At 34.8% G+C, this 18,940-nt stretch overlaps 1 protein-coding gene across 2 annotated transcripts in view; it reads left to right on the forward strand.

Moving 5' to 3' along the window:
* ADHFE1 (alcohol dehydrogenase iron containing 1) overlaps positions 1 to 14,354 on the forward strand; it is a 32,376-nt gene extending 18,022 nt beyond the window's left edge. For both annotated transcript variants that reach the window (XM_074278800.1, XM_074278801.1), the window contains 5 exons: positions 1,243 to 1,341; positions 2,691 to 2,769; positions 2,936 to 3,032; positions 8,555 to 8,712; positions 13,287 to 14,354. In XM_074278800.1, the coding sequence (XP_074134901.1) occupies positions 1,243 to 1,341; positions 2,691 to 2,769; positions 2,936 to 3,032; positions 8,555 to 8,712; positions 13,287 to 13,370 (517 nt within the window). In that variant the 3' untranslated portion in view covers positions 13,371 to 14,354. The remainder of the gene's footprint in view (positions 1 to 1,242; positions 1,342 to 2,690; positions 2,770 to 2,935; positions 3,033 to 8,554; positions 8,713 to 13,286) is intronic.
* Positions 14,355 to 18,940: the final 4,586 nt, after the last annotated feature.

Below are 18,940 nucleotides of genomic sequence, written 5' to 3' on the forward strand. Positions count from 1 at the left end.
CATGAGATCAGGGTTGTGGGGGAGGGGGAGACACAAAGTAATTGTTGACCAAAGTGATCAAAGACATTTATAGATCATTGTCAGTTAATTTTTTAAATATTTATTAATACTAATAGGAAGCTGTGGTCCCTACTTTTAAAAGCTTATTTCCTATCCATCAAAAAACACAAATATTCAATCAAGACAACTATATACATATACATGTCTATTTATATATTCAATATCATTTTGACCACAATGAGTTTTTTGGCCATGACAACTCTCAAAAAACATCCTCAAAGGTTATTACTGCATCAGTAGCATCAACCCCATCAATAAAATCACAGATCCTGAGAATATGGAAGTCAGTATTTTTGTGCCACATGGGGAAAGGTGCACTGAAAGACTATGTATGGATAAGAGTACTTTCTTTATGTTAGTCACGACAGAGAAATCTTTAAGGCTTTGAGCTATGTGTTTTAGAGAAAAGATACTATCTCCAGTATCAAAGGATACAAGAAAAACAATGAGGTAAAACCATGGCAAAATGAGAAATAGGCTCAGTTAATAGGGTTCCACCTTACTGTTGTTCTAAATAATATTTTCAAATGCCATATGAGGATTTTGCTCCTTTGAAAGTGAAGCTTAGAAAATTCATTGTTTCTCTAGGGACACTAGAATAAGAGGGATAAAGAAAAGCTTTTACTATAATAATAGTAAATTTTATGTTTTCAAAAGTGTGTATTATATCAAAAGATGCCAAAAGAGGTTCCTAGTGGATCCATCTTGAAGCAACCATAAATAAAAGAATGATGTTTTAGTTTGTACAAGCTCCCTGGTATGCACAAGCAACTGTTGACTTCAGAGAGTTTCATTATAATCATATGTGTGCGTGTTTTTATGTGTATATATCAAAACATACTCACAGACACATATACATATAACCTATATAGATCATTTTCAGTTGAAGAAGAAAACCGAGCCTCTGATTAACTTTCCAAAGCAATGTCTTTAAAATTTAAGGGTTAGCTTTTTTCTTTCCACAGGGCTTTTGTCTCATGGGGCCAATGTGGCAGCCTATTTATTGTTCTTCTACTAAAACTGTTTATTGGAGAATGTTTCTCCCTTTGACTTGATCTAGGAAATTACTAGTAGTTTGAATTATTCAACCAACTATTTTTCCTTCAGAATATTACACCTTTTCCAGTTGATAATACCAGTGCTGATATTTTAATGTTGGATATTTATTTATATTATTCACAGAGCTGTCAAAAATCCCGATGACCTTGAGGCAAGATCAAACATGCACTTGGCAAGTGCTTTTGCTGGTATTGGCTTTGGAAATGCTGGTGTTCATCTCTGGTAAGCTAAGCCCAGATCTTCATTTCAACTTCTAGATTTAAGACAAATAGTCAAATTTAGAGATATTATAATGAGAAATTCAACTTAACCTACTGTAAATATTTTCTCATTAATGGATAGTTTCTATTCTTCTATTAGACTATAAAACCCATGAGTTCAGAATCTTATTGTCTACATATAGCTTATCACTTCACACATGGTAAATGTTCAATAAATGTTTTTTGAATAAATGAATGTCATTAAGTGATAACTTCAAGCAAGACATTTACTCTTTTTTTACTCTCCACTAACATCTCCAAAAGGAAAAAAAACTGTTACTAGAACTAACTTTCTCTTCTGTTTAATTTAATTTTGACAGTGCCAATATCACTCTAAGTATTCAGTGACATTTTAAAAAATGAATAAAGCTTTTATCTTTATACTCTAAAAATATTTTTAAAGTCATTTTTAGTTGTGGTAAACTCATATACATACATACATATACACACACACACTTATGTATATGTATGCCTGTACAACCAGAATACTATAAAAAACAAATACGATGTTTTTGAGGGAGGAAGGGCATTAGGAACTGTGTAAAAGAGATCAAGAAAGGCTTCACATAGAAGATATTCTTGACCTTAGTTTTGAAGAAAACCAGGGAGTCCATATAAAAATAATATCATACAAAACAGAAAACAAAATGCATAAGAGAGAATTTGCAATATATAATCCTATAGGTTGGTTGTTTAGTGCATTTGCCAGTGCTAGAGATATTCTAGAGTCTTTCATAAACATACAGATCTGTTCATCCAGCCTCACTAAATGAAACATTTGGTAAAATACCAATGATGACTATAATGTGTCACTAAGGAACACATTGCATTCCCAATGTTCCCCAAGCTTGTAGCACTTCCAATGAATTCAACATCCTGTAGGGGGTATGTGCTGAGGAAGCATCATCAGGCTGTTTGTTTAAAATTCCATTATATTTGGTTAAAGAAGGTTTCCGGGTGATACCATCTCATCTTTGGAGAAGGCCAATTAAGCTGGGGTACTTTTTTTCTCTTGTATCAACATTTCTCACAAAACCATAAGTATTGGGGTTGAAATAATTCAAGGGTTTTATTCATGAACAAGGCACAGCTCTATCTAATATCTCTAACTTCTCAGGTCAACAAAGCAGGAGTGGGGAAGAGAAGACAGATTTGCATGAAACTGAGAATTATGTGTGGTATTCCTACAGTCCATTTCAGTAGTGTCTTTTATAAAATGCCATATTTAGATGAGAATTATTTTATTATTAATTTTGAGACTTGAAATGAATACATCCATGTATTTGAATGAGCAATTTCTTTTGTTTCCAGCCATGGGATGTCTTACCCAATTTCTGGTTTGGTGAAGACATATAAAGCAAAGGATTATAATGTGGATCATTCTTTGGTGGTAATTTTTTAAAAAATCCATTGTCTATTTTGGGGAGCTGTGGGTTTGTGTTTAATTATTTGAATCACATATTAAACAGGGTCACTATTTAGAATCTTCTGATCAAAGAACAAATTCTCACGTCTGTTAATATTCATCATTTTTTGGTGTTTTTCCCCTCCTGCAGCCACATGGCCTTTCTGTGGTACTCACCTCCCCAGCAGTATTTACTTTCACGGCACAAATGTTTCCTGAACGGCACTTAGAGACTGCAAAGATTTTGGGTATGATTCTGCTATTCATGAACCTGTTATTTACATAAGTGACATAAATTTTTCAATGTTGCTTACCATTGGCAAAAATCATATAATCATCTAAAACTAATTCTGAGAAGGAAGAATTTGATACCACAAAATAAATCGGAAAATTTACCTTAGATTATAATAATATTTCATGGAATCATAAATTTTAGAAGTGGAGAGATTCTATGTGATCATCTAGTTCTTCTCGCCTTCAGGTATTATCCTTATTTGATAGAAGAGGCAATTGAGGCTTACAGAGATCAAGTGACTTGACCAGGAATAAACAGCTAAAAATGTTACAATGAAGACTAGCCTTCTGCGTATTTCTCCCATTCTTTACAAGGGTTTATTAGTATTTTTAAATTATTGTTTTATGTATCTGGAGACCTCAGTTTCCTTATCTGTAAAATGATCTAGAGAAGGAAATGGCAAACCCCAAGTAGGGTCACAAAGAGTCAGACATGACTAAAAGGACTTAAAAGCAACAAAAATAGCTTTGGCTTAGTGTCTGAGGACTCTATTCAAAGCCTGACTTTGACATCTAGAGCTAGTGTGACCCCATACAAATTAAGCAGTTGGACTCAATGACATCCAGGGTCTCTTCCAACTCTAGCCCTTGGGTACTGTTCCTTCTAGCTCCATGATTCATTAATGTGATTAACAAGTCATTTAGTATTTCTGAGCCTTTAATTTTCTCATCTGTAAAACAAATGAGTTAAGTTATATGACTTTTAAGTTGTCTCCTAACCCTAGATCCTATAAGCATGAACAATTAAATGGAAATATTGTTTCCACTAATTTCATGGACATTAGAATTATTCACCAATTTCCCTCCCTTCCCAAAGTGCAACTCCTAATCTTCCATTGATGTCTCAAGTGGCTACTATATCTATTTTTTGACAATTGATAAAAATAATTTTTAACAAATTAATTCAAATCCATTCTATGCCAAAAAAAAACCCTTCTTATCCAGAATCTAATACACAGTAAGTCCAAATAATATTTTGGGGATTGATATTGTATTGATATAATATTGGCATATTGTTTTATTTATTTGTTTGTTTGTTTGTTGACAAAGCATGTGCATGGGTAATTTTTCTAACATTGATCCTTGCAAAACCTTTTGTTCCAAATTTTCCCCTCCTTCCCTCTATCCCCTCCCCTCCCTAGCTGGCAGGTAGTCCAATACATGTTAAATCCAATATATGTATACATATTTATACAATTATCTTATTGTGCAAGAAAAATCAGATCAAAAAGGAAGGAAAAGAAAAACTGAAAAAGAAAACAAAATGCAAACAAATAACAACAGAGAGAGTGAAAACGCTATGTGGTGTTCCATACTCTGTTCCCATGGTTCTCTCTCTGGGTATAGATGGTTGTCTTCATCACTGAACAAGTGGAACTAATTTGAATCCCCTCATTGTTGAAGAGAGAATATTGGCAAATTGTATGATTGATGTTTGCAATGATTATTCTCATGCACTTGCAGATCCTTGGAATTTTTTGGACATCAATGACATTTTCATTTGGAGTCTTACTCCTTCCTTCTCCATTCTCCCTCTCCACCAATTCCTTATTATCTAATTATTATCTAATTTCCAAGAATTTAAAATTGTTGACTAACTCTATCAGTCAGGATAGTTATTTAGCCAGAATATATATCATTGTGTTATTCTGGCTTCACTCTCAGAAGTTCTTTAAAAGCTAACAGTAAATGCCAAATTTCCTTAAATTCCATGCTGTTTATCTCCCTCTCCTTCTAGTCTGTACTCTTGTACATTTTTGCATTTATGTTCCTTCCTATGTTCCAGGTGACATACTGGGTGCACTGAGTATGCTGAGAGTTCAGCCTCCCTTATTTTCATTATATCATTCATATTATATTACTCAAAGAAACCTGGGGTGAATGAGCATTGTCACAAAGCAATTTGATATTGCCATACTTGTTTCCTGAAGACTGACTTTCTTTTGATCATTTTTGTTAATCTTTAGGGGTAGGAAGGGTTTTCTGTTTCACTTTTCCCTTTCTCTGGGATGGTGGACAACCCCAAACTGGTACTAGAATGGCTTTGTAATGTATCCAGAGCTGATAGGGGTGAAGAACACCAATTGTTAATTTTAAATTGCAATTAGCAAAGATAAATAAAAGGCTAAAATTAATTAACATTTAAGAAAGTTGATTTTAAAAAAGAAAGAAAGAAAGCTAATGAAAGTATTGAGAAACTAGATCTCTTTGGGGTAAGACATATATTAATAATTAATCATTTGTCCTTTCTGCAATGTAAAGCTTCAGTTACAAAAATAGAACCTTTTTAAATTCCATTTTGTTTTATGCCATGTTCTACTGAATCATTAAAATGTCCTTTTATTGCTGTTGTTCATTCATGTCTGACTCTTCCTGATCCCATATTTTCTTGGCAAATATACTAGAATGGTTTGTCATTTCTTTCTCTAGTTCATTTTATAGATGAGGGAACTGAGGCAAACAGGATTAAGTGACTTGCCCAGAATTACAGAGTCTGAGATTTAATTTGAACTCAGGCCTTCCTGACTCCAGCATATTGCCCTAGATTTATACTTTGCCTTTTTTTCTTTGACTTCAACAAAATGTTCCGTAAGTATCTGAGACTTTCAGTTTCCATCCAGCATTAATATTTTTACATTGTAATATATGTCATAAGGAAATCTAGAGTTTTTGATGATATATATTAGGCTGCCCTCCCAGAATCAGGGAAGGTACAAAAATACTCCTCTCACATTTCAGCCTTCTGACTAAACTTAGGCTGACTAAATAACTCAATAGTCAAGCTTTCATTCCACTGCTCTAATCTAGTCAGTATTTTATCATTTTATTGAGTTTATTTTCATATTTTCTATAAATCTGAATTATTGCTTTTAAGCTACGGTTTGATTTCTTTAAAAAAAAAAAAAAAGGAAACATACATTGCTATCTTTTGATGCAATCACTTCTACTTTCAAAAAGGGGATAGTTTCTAAAATAAGTAATCCACAAATTTTTCTGCACCTCATAAAACTTTCCTTTTTCTTCCTTCAGATAATCCCTTACTTTATCCCCCTTTTTTTGAAAGTGTGCTTCAATTTGTATTCAGATACAATCAGTTCTTTCTCAGGGTATGGATAGTATTTTTCATCATAAGTCCTTCAGAGTAGTTGTGGATCACTGAAATGCTGACAATGGCAAAGTCATTCACAGCTGATTATCCCACAACATTGCTATTACTTTGTACACAGTACATTTTGCTATGCTAGAGTTCATGGAGGACTTTCCAGGTTTTTCTAAGAGCTTCCTGTTCATCATTTCTCATAGAACAATAATACTCCATCATAATCACATACCACAGTTTATTCTACCGTTCCCCAATTGATGGGCATCCCCTCAGTTTTCAATTCTTTGCCCTAAGAAGAAAGCTGCTATAAATATTTTTGTAAATATAGGTCTTTTTCCTTTTTTTAAAATCTCTATTCTTCATCTCCCAAAGTAAACAACTTTTAAAGTACAGTAGAAGGCACAGATGAATTACCAAAACAATTATAAAAATGGAAGAGTCATTATATGGAGGGTATAAATTTTTGTTCTTAATTTTTTTCTGACAGAGGAAGTTAAAATTCGTTTAAGCTGAAGCTGAAAGATTATACTTAGGTTTGATGATAATATTGCCTTATGCTTATAAAAATCTTAATTTCTTGACAATAATGATAGACCAGGGGATGAATTTAAGGAGGTGATTATGGACTCTTACTACCTGAAGGTCTTGAAAAATGGAATAAAATTGCCTTTGCTTTTCTGTTCTTTAGTTGTGTCCCCGTTTGAGGGAATAATATGTTCTACTCTATCAGACTTGTTTTTCTGGAGTCTCTCCCTCCAAAAATTAGACTTGTTTACAATAAGATTCTTTTGTCTCTTCATCATCATAAAAATGTCCACATTAGAAATTGTCATTTCAAAGAATTCTTATGGGCATGGTCCTTGATTCTTTACTATTTGACCATTGAATAGGAGCACCATGATGAAATGATCAGTTGAATATAATAAGAACCAGAAGATATTTACTTCAATATAGCACATATGCATACGTTTTATTTTCCTATTTTGTTATTGTGATTGCTATTACTCTCATGGTTTTTCTTGTATTTCTGTATCTCTGCTGAAGAGAAAGGTGTTTTCAAAGAGTCTACCTCTGGAATCAAAATGTTGCTCAAAAGGAGAATTATAGGAAATTAAAAGAATACACCTCTAGATGTCAGCAAATTCCAGTCCTTGAAATTTACGATCAAATTTTCTACAAAAGTATCAGCCTTCACTTGCACATGAAAGCTTTTTCCCCTTTTAGACTTACTTTATTGCTCTTATGCCCTCTCTCCCTCCCTCCCTCCCTCCCTCTGTCTCTCTCTGTCTCTTTCTCTGTGTCTCTGTGTCTGTGTCTCTATCTCTCTATGTCTCTGTCTTTGTCTCTGTCTCTCTGTCTCTATCTCTCTGTCTTTGTCTCTCTCTGTCTCTCTCTGTCTCTATCTCTCTCTTTCTCTGTCTTTTTCTCTGTCCCTGTCTCCCTCTGTCTCTCTCTCTCTGTCTCTGTCTCCTTCCATCTCTCTGTCTCTGTATTTCTCTCTCTCTCTCTCTTTCTCTGTCTCTTTCTCTGTGTCTCTGTCTCTGTCTCCCTCTGTTTCTCTGTCTCTGTATTTCTCTCTGTCTCTGTCTCTATCTCTCTTTCTCTGTCTCTCTCTTTCTGTGTCTCTGTCTCCCTCTGTCTCCCTCTGTCTCTGTCTCCTTCCATCTCTCTGTCTCTGTATTTCTCTCTCTGTCTCTATCTCTCTTTCTCTGTCTCTCTCTTTCTGTGTCTCTGTCTCCCTCTGTCTCCCTCTGTCTGTCTCTGTCTCCTTCCATCTCTCTGTCTCTGTATTTCTCTCTCTGTCTCTATCTCTCTTTCTCTGACTCTCTCTTTCTGTGTCTCTGTCTCCCTCTGTCTCTCTGTCTCTCTGTCTCTGTCTCCCTCTGTCTCTCTGTCTCTGTGTTTCTCTCTGTCTCTGTCTCTCTCCCCCTTTCCTCCCTCCCCCCCCCCTCCTCCCTCTCTCTTCCATTTCTCTTTTCCTTTCCCTCCTACAAGCCAAGGACAAGTTTGGGGAGAGTTCGGAAGAAGGATTTGAGTGGCTGTGTTTTTTGTTTGTTTTTGGTCAAGGTCATTTTTCAAAAAGGCGAGTTCCGGAGGGCGGGAAAAGGAGTGGCTGCGTTTGCCAACTCGTCTGCCCTTAGCTGGAGGTAGTACACGTTTCCCGGCGGAGTCGCCACGCCCGGCTGGCGTCGGGCCGCATTTTGCAGGCTTTCCTAACTTCGGACTAAGATACCGTTGCTGGCCCTTCTCCTCGGAGTTAGAGAGGAGACAGTTATGTGCAAATGAGGTCTCCAGCTGATGTTAGAATTCAGTTCTTCTCAGAACGCCCCCCCCCTTTCCTCCCTACAGTCCGGTCTTTATGTCTTATTTCAGGAGCCGACACCCGCACTGCCAAACTCAGAGATGCTGGGCTTATTTTGGCGGACACGCTCCGGAAATTTTTGTTTGATCTGAATGTTGATGATGGCTTAGCCGCCATTGGTTATTCCAAAGCTGATATCCCCGCGCTAGTCAAAGGCACGCTGCCCCAGGTAAGACAGGCAGTCCTCCCTCAGTCCTCCCCCGAGAGACAAGTATTTAATAAAAGTTTCATTTATTTTTGAAAGGGAAGAAAAGGTTCATTTTGGTTCATATTAAAGGATTGGAAGCCCGAGGGTTTCCCTGGAGAAACTGGGCTTCCCTTTTGCTAGCCCACCCTGCAACGCAGACCTTTCTTAAAGGGAACAGAGGAGGGAGGAGAGAGGGAGATGCCAAATGTCCCTTTGCCTTTATATTTTTCCATAAAGAACCGCACAAACACAGAGCCAGGTGTTGTTATGTGATACTTTTATGATGCAACCAAAGGGGTTTCCGTTAAGAATCGAGGCAGGTTTCCCAGGATGCTCTGGTTTTGCAGAGAAACTTTCCTTCCTCTCTGGAGGGCTTTCCTGAATGTAGTATTTTTTTTTTTTCAATTAACAAAAATTTCCTTTATCTACCTCCAACCTCCCCCACCCATGAAGTACCCTTTATAGTCTCCCATTAATTGGAGGAAAATATTTTGAAAATTTCACTACTTTACTTTAAAAGTTACTTTAAGGAAAACTAGTGTTTCTATTGTTTTGTTAAGGACACTTTAAAATTACAGCTTTGCTTAACATACTTTTGAGAGTTTGATTTTTTTCAAAAAGATTGGGGAGAGAGTGGTTTGTACCAGGAAGTGTCAAATCAAAACAAAATTGCCACATGGGGGTAGGGGTGCGGATAAAGCCTAATAATGTTTCTTCCTTCAGCATATTTATAGCTAATGTAAATATCTTATACCAAGTTATGTCATGTCCAAAAGCCCTAACTCCAACTAGGCACGGATGTACGGATGGACACCCAAACATAATTTAGAGCCATTTAATATTTCTCTATCCAAGTCAGATATTCCAGGAGCTTGGGAGGATTTCCTCTCTTTTCTTTGCCTCTCTTGAGCCATTGCTTTAGCTTGTATTGAGCAGAATAATTTTTAAAAATGTATTTTGTTCTCCCCCCCAATTACATGTCAAAACAATTTTTAAACATTTCTTATAAAGTTTTGAATTCCAGATTGTATGGCTCCCTCCCCTTCCTTCTCCCTGAGAAGTAGCAATCAGATGTAGATTATTCGTGTGCAATCAAGTAATCACATTTCTATCTGAGTCACTTTATATGAGAAGACTGGAATAAAAGAAAAAGAATGAAAGACAGTGAAAAACAGCATGTATCAGTCTGTATTCAAACGATGTCAGTTCTTTCTCTGAAGGTAGATAGTATGCTTTAGTCCTTTGGGGTTTTCTTGGGTTATTGTGTTGCTGAGAATAGCTAAGTCATTCACAATTCTTCACTGATCATGCTTTTACTGCACATAACATTCTCCTGGCTCTGTTCACCTCACATATATTAATTCATGTAAGTTTTTCTAGGTTCTCGTAAATCACCCTGCTTGTCATTTCTTATAGCACAGTAATATTTCATTACAATCATACATCGTAGGTTGTTTAGCCTTTCCTCAACACATAGACATTGATTTGATTTCCAATTCTTCGCCCCCACAAAAAGAATGAGCAGGATAATTCAGACTGGAGAATCTTCAAACAGGGTGAGGTGGCTAAAATCAAGGACTTTCCTTGGGAATAAGGTAGCCATAATTTGACTTAGGCCATAGCTTTTGACTTTAGACAGAATGTTTACAGAGATACTCCCGATTCTACACGGGAACCTGTGAAAAGTGATTGCATTTTAACTTTTTGTTAATCTACTGCCAGAATTATTTGCTATTTTATCACCACCACCACCACCACCACCACCACCACCACCACCACCTTGCAAAATTTTTTTTTGGTTTTCTCATTAAATTGTCTGATCTTAGATCATAAAAATGAAAGATGAAAGAGGGATATTAGAAATTGGGCCATCTAGTCCAACCTTTTCAATTTACTGAGAAGAAACAAAGGGCCAGAGAGATAAGATAAGCTTGTCTCACAAGCATTAAGTAGAAGTGATACCTCTTCCCTTCTCTCCAAATCATCTTTGAACTAAATTAGAATATTATGACACGCTGTGTTTTTTGTTTTTGTTTTGCCTGATGAGTTTTTAAACTTTCATTAATGAGCTTTTTCTGTTTAAATACCAGAACACCCTACTTTACTCTACCCCCATCAGCCAAAGCAACACTTTCAACAAAACCAGCACAGCAATCTAAAAGAAGGCCATATGCAATATTTAGCATCTGTAGATATTCCTTTTAATCTGGTTTTAGTCACTAGCAATGACTTTTTTAGCCACCAGCACCAAATCAACAGTTTTCTTCCACATGACAGAGCTCTCAAATTTTCATTTTCAAAATGCAAGGTTCAGACAGAACATTCACTAAAATAGAAAATTAATTAGTAGTTATTCTGATAGCCTAACAAGTCATGTCACAATGTGAAAATAGGTTGAACAAAACTATTTTTAAAAATTATTGTAGGGCACTGCTAGTAAAAAATTTCTATCAATGCCAATTAGCATTTTCTCAGCAATCTATAATCTTAGACACTTGCCTCCTACGTTGAGGTTAAGTGACTTAACCAGCACACATAGCCAGTATGTGAGTCGGTAAATCCATTCCTTCTGACCCCAAAGCTAACTCTGTTTTTGTTGTTGCTGTTTTTGCCAGAATCAGACAAAATGAATTTGCTAATTGGATTACATTTTTGTAGCTAAATTGAATATTCTGGCTACCAAGCCAAGACTACAAATAAGATTGTCTACTACAAAATAGTTTATAAGAACCTCTAGAAAACCTGTGTCAGTATTTAATAATTATCTGGTGAATATTTGCCAGTTCAAAAGAACTCTAGTTTTGCTTTGGGGTTGCTATGGGTCTTTTCTTCCTTCCTTCCTTCTTTGTTTCTTCTTGTCTTCTTTTTCTTTCTTTATTCTCCCTTTTCTATTTTTTTCTTACCCTTTTCCTCTTCCTCCTTCCCCTCTTCTCTAGCATACATATGTGTAAATTTATACATTTGTAGAATGTGAAGCTAAAAGAGTTTTTGGAGATGACATAGCATTATTTTTCCTTCATTTTTATAGCAACTATGAGGTTGTAAGTGAAAACTACCAAGGCTGTTATATCAGAGGTTACCATAATTAAAGATGAATTCAATTTTCATTTTTCCTTATTACTGCAGGTAAGATTTAATATAATGAGAATGGCAGGCTGATTGCTGAAGAATACATCAACTCAAAGGATGTTTCATATTGTCTAGCATTTGAAAGAAGATTTTTTTTTTTTTTTAGTCCAGCAGGAAGTAATCAGTTCTCATTGGAAGAAACAACTTGGTCAATATCTGTGGCCAAACTCCACATCATAGACTGATGACAATACACAACATTGCAATGGAGAGAAGACACAACCATTGTAAAGCACTCACATAGGCATAGAGATTAATCTTTAGAGTTTCTGAAACCTCTGGAAATAATCACTTAAATTCAGAATGAAAACATTTGATTTTTGAGAAGAACTGTCTATCCAAAAAAGCACTTCCATTCATTCCCTGGCAGAAGGGTGAGCTAGGAAATAGATTTATATTAGTATGTGCTAAAAGTAGAAAGGGAGAAACATGGTAGCACAGTGAAAAGAACAGTTTCTGGAGACAAGGGAACCTAAGTTCAAATCCCACCTCTTGTGCAATATTGATCAGGTCACTTAACTCGCTGGGCCTCAGTTTCTTCAACTGTAAAATAAGAAGACTAAATTAGATAGCCTCCCTTCTAGCTCCTACTCTATGATTAAAATTCACAACCATTCCCACTTCAGTGTCATCCCTTGGAGTCTCTCTAAGTCAGATGGCATAGTTCTCTTACTGGAATTGTGGTTATTTTACCTAGTTGTCTTTTTGGGGTCAGGACAAAAAAGGCAGAGAGGAGAGGGATCGAGGGACAGACACAACTTCCAAAAAAAATTATACAAAACAGAAAAATTCCTACATATGTCTCTTCTTTGGGAGAATAGAAGATATAAGGGGTGGTGAGGTGGCACAATAAAAAGTGTATTATTACAATCCCAATTCTTGCATTTATTGGAAAAATTACTCCTTGAGCTTGTTTCCTCATCTGGAAAACATTGTTCATAATACCTGCACTGGGTCATCATGAGGAAGAGGATGATGGCTGTAAGGAGCCCACATATTCTATAAAGGTCAACTGAAAAGTTGTTGTTCAGTTGTGTGATTCTATAGGACCCATAGAAAAGTCCATGGGGTTTTCTCAAGTGGTTTGCCATTTTCTTCTTCAGTGTGTCCCCACTTTATAGAGTGTCCCTTTCTTCACTGTGTCCTCATTTAAGGAACTGAAGTAAATAGGGGTTCAATGACTTTCCAAAGGTCATATAGTGGTTGAGGTCATAATTGAACTCCAATGGTCCTGCCTACAAACCAGGCACTCCAACCACTGCACCACCAACCCATCCTCATAGCTATTAAGCACAATTAGCACTGCATCCAGTAAAATATTTTTTTAAAATTTGTTGCCAAATCACTCTTTTCTAAAGACCAGCCTAATTCAGTTTGATTTAGACTTTTCCAGATTCCACATAATCCCTTTTAATTTACTTTTTCAGGAAAGAGTAACTAAACTTGCACCACGCCCTCAGTCAGAAGAAGAATTGTCAGCTCTATTTGAGGCTTCAATGAAACTCTACTAGTTTAAATTTGAACACAAAGAATTACCATCAGCTATCATCGTTCAGAAGACAGAAGCTGCCTTCCCAGGATCTTGAACTTTTCTCACTTACAAATCATCTCCCCTTCTAGCACGACTGGCAAGAAAGTCTTCAATGGATAGATCTTGTCCTTGGATTAGGCTACCTTCATGAAGCAGTCCAGAAAAACTCCCCCAAAGTCATTACGCATCCATGGTTGCCCTCAGGATTAGCCCTCTTCTGTTTCCTCCACTAATACACCAAAAAGTATGTGCCAAATGACATGGGGAGAAATTTGGGATTTTTGAAATTTGATATTCTTGAGTTTTCAAATTGTTCAAAATTTTTTTTAAATAGCATAGGATTTTTCTCTTCTAAGGAAGCAATTACATAATAGGAGCCATCTAAGGAAGACAGAAAAAAGGAGAGTCTCCTTTCTTCCCTTCTTTCTCTGTTCCTTCTCCCTTTGTCTTTTCCCCTTTCTCTTTTTTTTCCATTTCAACCCTCCCCCCTTGCCTCACACAATCCTTCTAATCTTTTGTTTTTCTCTTCCATGACTTTTGTTACCTGCAGTCTGAGCCAGGTATAAACTCTTGTGGTTGTCACTTAAAGAAAACAAGCCAAGTGACTCATCTAGTGAAATCCACCAGATTTTACCTCCAATTAAAAAAAAATCTAGATATTTATTATTTCTCTGGAGCTATCGAATAAGTTGAGAAAGCACCAACATATGAAAAGGGGAGGATTCTATGAAAATATGCTTTTATGTCTGGCACCTTTTGGTTCATGGAAAATTCAAAAACACTAAAATTGAAGAGAATCAAGGAAAACAAAAGAAAGCAATATTAAGGCTACTGATCCTCCAGAATAGGTGTTCTTAACCTTTTTTTTGTGCTGTGAACCCCTTTGGCAATCTAGTGAAGCCAATGGACCCCTTCTAACATTTTTGAATAAATAAAATAAAATACATAAATTTATAAAGAAAAACAGTTATAGAAATACGACTAACAATACATTTGTTAAAAACAAATCCAGAGAGCACAGATTAAGAGCCCTTAAAACAGTGAACAGAATATTCTTTGAGAAGAACATTTAATTCACTCATGGAAGTAAAGGGCCATAAAATGCCTCTTTGGTCCAGAATAAATTAATTCAAAGAGGAGCAATTGAGTCAGAATCCTGCACTACATACATAAGATAAAAATCCTGAATATTAAACAGTTATTCCCCTCAGTCACAACTAGCCTACTTCTTCAGCCTTTTTGTCCTTGACTAGGATCATAGCAGTAGTTCATGTTAATGGCATCAGTGTCCTGAAAAGGGGCAGTATAATATTGGTACTGTGAATCATATTTTTTAATTTTTGTTAACATTTCAAAATGTGCATGTATAACTAAATAATATATGCATGAATATTACATTACTAAGAAGAATAAAGGAAGGAGACATTATAGACATTATAGCATCTCCCAATAGCTACACTACTCTTAATTTCTTCTGGAGTCTGTAGCCTTAAGATAATTGAATAGTTATTATCTATCCAATGTAAAATCAGGTCCATTATTTCTTTGATAAATTTTAATTACAGTAATATTTTACTTAATTCTCTCCTAACCTAGATTTGAGAAAGGACCAAGACAGCCTCAATATCCCAAGCTAGTCCATCTTAAAGTTAAGATATCCCTTAAATAACTTCTCAGGTTCTAAATTTATCATATCAGAATAAACACAAGAGAGAATATTTGTGTACTCTTCGACAATCTGAAAGGAGTTCAGAAAACCTCTGTAAAATTTGAACAAAATGTCTCCAAATGTAGCTGACATGGTAAAAACTACAAATAACTGACATATTTGAAAGTTTCAATGAGGATTAGAAACACAGAAATAATAGATGTTCAGGCAGCTGAGATACACTAATTTATTTTTAAAAACATATTATTTCTATTATAAATGACAATAGACTGGAATTCAGGAAACTTAGGATCTAATCTCAGTTCAGCCATCTTGTTTCCAAGATGTGTCCAATCCTTTCACATCTACTAACCTGAATTTCCACAATTTAAATCAAAGATATTAGACTAAATGATTTCTAAGTTTCCTTCTTGTCTAAAACTTTACTGCTTCTAATAATTATGTTCTGGTCACCAATATGAAGTTTTAAATTCAGAAACTATCACATGAAAAAAAATCTGAGAACTAAAAATGCTAAATTTTCTTTTTTGAATGTTCATTGCTATTACTAAGAGTAGCCAGATGTCTAAATGTGAATCACAAGTAACTGCTTGGCAGTCACATTAATGGAGAAGAATTTAAAGGTTAGGATTAAAGAAACAGATTTATGAAATCACAATTTCTCATTTTAATTCCTTTCATTTGAGAATATGAAATTATTGATTTTTTATAGCCAACAAGAATGAGACATAGAGTCAACTCTAATTCTTTAAGGTGTTTCTTTCTTTGTAGAAGAGTTGAATTTCATTGAAAATTGTTTTCAAAGCGAATTTCTGTAAAATTAAGTATTTTTTTCATTCACTCTCATTGTAAAGTGAAAGGTGCATTTTAATGGAGAAAAATTACTCCAAAAGACTGAGTTGAAAAAGTGGAGTTCAAGAAGTAGCCAGCTCTATGACATGCTAGAGTGGTAAAAATACAGATGGTGTAATACCTATGGGAAACTATATCCCTGCTTGAAGTTCTCTTTCCCCTTGCACTATTTTTATCTTATAACAATTTTCTCATTCAGTGATCTCTCTGACATCAATCACTTCTTCCCTTAACTTTCTTTGCTTACCACATATTATTCTTAATGAATATTTACTGAATTTTAATTGAATTGGTCAAATTAAGGATCTATTCTATATTTGGAATGTACTTGACTATCTTTGGAGTTCCCAGAATTTTGACCTTCTTTTGGTTATTTATGATGCCTCTTGTAGAAAATATTTTGATAGTGTTATCTGCTGCATGGTAGATAGGACTTTAATTTGAAAATTCCTCAAGTTTGAGGTTTCAGATTTAATAGAATATGGGTTCCATATTTTTCAATTCCATAAATTTGAAATATTATCTATCAACTCCACTATGGGACAAGGTATATTCAAGGTCACCAATTCACAGAAGTAAGGATTATAATTTCTTCTCTTGATCCACATGTTTATTCTCTAACCAAAGTTGCGGGCAGCTAATAATTTTTCTTCCCTTCTATTCAATAGAAAAATTTTCAATGGGAGATTTTATTCATGTCTGGTTTTATCATGTCATATTATTAAGCAAAGAGCAACTTCTCCCAAACCTCTCTTTAAAATAAAAAAATATATATAAATATATATATATATATACATATATATATATATATGGAATTATGTAAAAAATTTACATGTATAATCTTTAAATATATGTATTTATATATAATATAAATATATAGAGAGATAAATAAAATAAATATATATATATATTTTAAGGTTGTACATGTAATTTTTTTTACATAGTTCCATATGAGCTAGGTTAGTAGAGAAAAATCAGAACAAAAGGGAAAAATCATGAGAAAGAAAGGTGGAAATAGCATGCATTAATCCACATTTAGTCTCCATAAGTCTCTCTCTGGAAATGGAAGTCCAAAGTTTATTGTGATTGCCTTAGATCACTGTATTTTTGAGAATTATCAAGTCTATCATAATTGATCATCACACAATCTTGTTGTTACATCAATGTTTTCCTGGTTCTGCTTGAAGAAGTTATATTAAACTTGAGTTCTTATCTTCTTTAGGCCTATTTTTTTTTTGTTTGATTGCATTCATGTAGAAGCATAGGAGCTTTTTTTCTCATTCTAACCATCAAAATATAATTTATATTGGACTCAGTGTTAATTATGTTATGAAAAATAAAAAATCAATATACAAAGCCTCCATCATAACAAGTAGGACTTCCATGGAAAATTCACAGGGGAAAAAAATGAATGAGTCACACAATAAAGATGACATAAAGTAGTTGTAAAATGTATTAAGATAGTACCCAGACTGTTAAAACCAGGGAACCACCCAAAGATTTTTATAATTTGCATATTTCTACCTTTAAAATCATTAAACAACACTATATTTCACAAAATAACACAATAAAAAAGCTCATTTAGTAAGAACTTATTAATTACTAAGAAAAAAGGCTTAATTATTAAATCCTCCAATAAACAGCTAATTCATTCTGTTCTGTCAGCCCTTGCTAATGGGCAACCTTGCATTCAGAATTGTCATGAGAGTTCTGGACGCAGCTGGGCAGAAGGAGAATGGTCATGAAATTAGTGTGTCGTCTTCAAATAAACAAAACTTTGAAGAAGGGTCACTACAAAGAAACACAAACACAGTGAAGAGCAGTGCCTACTTTTTCTGCTATTAAAAAAATACTTAGAACAAAAATTGCTTTTCTGACCTTTTCACCTTCAGAAAGATTAATGGTTGTTTAGAATAGAAACTGTACTTAAATGAGGCACTGACTTGATCTGGGACTTGCCCATAAGAAAAGAAGTTTTTCACCTTTAGGTCAGTATTTCAAATGTTGCCTGCATCTCTGATGAATCAGAAAATCATAAGCGTTAGGCAGCTGCTCAGTTAGCCATGTAAATTGGCTCTGTGGTCTCTGGTATAGCTCCCAAGGGACAATCATCTACATCACAATTGGCCCTCAGGCTGGCAGTCTCCACAGACTCACTAACATCTTGCATGAATGGATAAACCGAATTACTCTTTTCCCAAAAGGTGGTTCTTAAAGAGTCAAGTTGAGCTATGTGGAGAGAGATGCTGCTAACTCTTCCTCACCATAACTGATCTAAGAGTATCTGTTCTCTCAGATCTGTGCCTTTCTCAGAACTAAATTCCTTATTCACAAATATGTCATCTAAGAACAATATAATTGGTAGCATTCTCCATGGAACTTCATCAGGAAGCAACATATAAGACAGTAATATCAAGTACTCTCATATTGGTTTTAGATAGCTTTTTAAATTTGAAAGCTTTTGTTTCTGTTCATTCACATTTCTAAATATATTCTTCTCCCCAAATTATCCAAAAATGTTTTTTGTCATAACAAAAATTAGCAAAGAAAGAGAAAAAAGTTTAGCAAAACCAAGACATAACTGACAACCACCTCTGATTTGTGTTTGCAACCTTTCTCATAGTTCTCCATTTCTGAAATCAAAAAGTTTTTCTTACATTTCTTCTTCAAGTCCAAGCTTTGATCCTTACTGAAGCACAGCATCTCATTTTTTTTATTATAGTTATTGAATATTTTGTTTTCTGGATTCAGAGTATTTTCATTCTGTGAAAAACCATTGAAGACTGAAATTGATCATATTGCTGAAAAATTGACTTCCTATTGGTTTAAAATATGTCATTGACTTCATCTAATAATGTATGATGCACTATTAGTTAGTTACTGATCTGTCTCTGCAGTGTATGTTTAGAACAATTGCTGTATAGTTTGGGGACTGCAGTCTAATACAAGTGTTTTTGTTTTTTTATTTTGTTTTGTTTTGTTTTACTGAAACTCATTATGGATAATTAGATGGAAGTAGGGGAGTTTGA

Source organism: Sminthopsis crassicaudata, chromosome 1, assembly GCF_048593235.1.
Source record: "Sminthopsis crassicaudata isolate SCR6 chromosome 1, ASM4859323v1, whole genome shotgun sequence".
NCBI classification, from domain to species: Eukaryota; Metazoa; Chordata; class Mammalia; order Dasyuromorphia; family Dasyuridae; genus Sminthopsis; species Sminthopsis crassicaudata.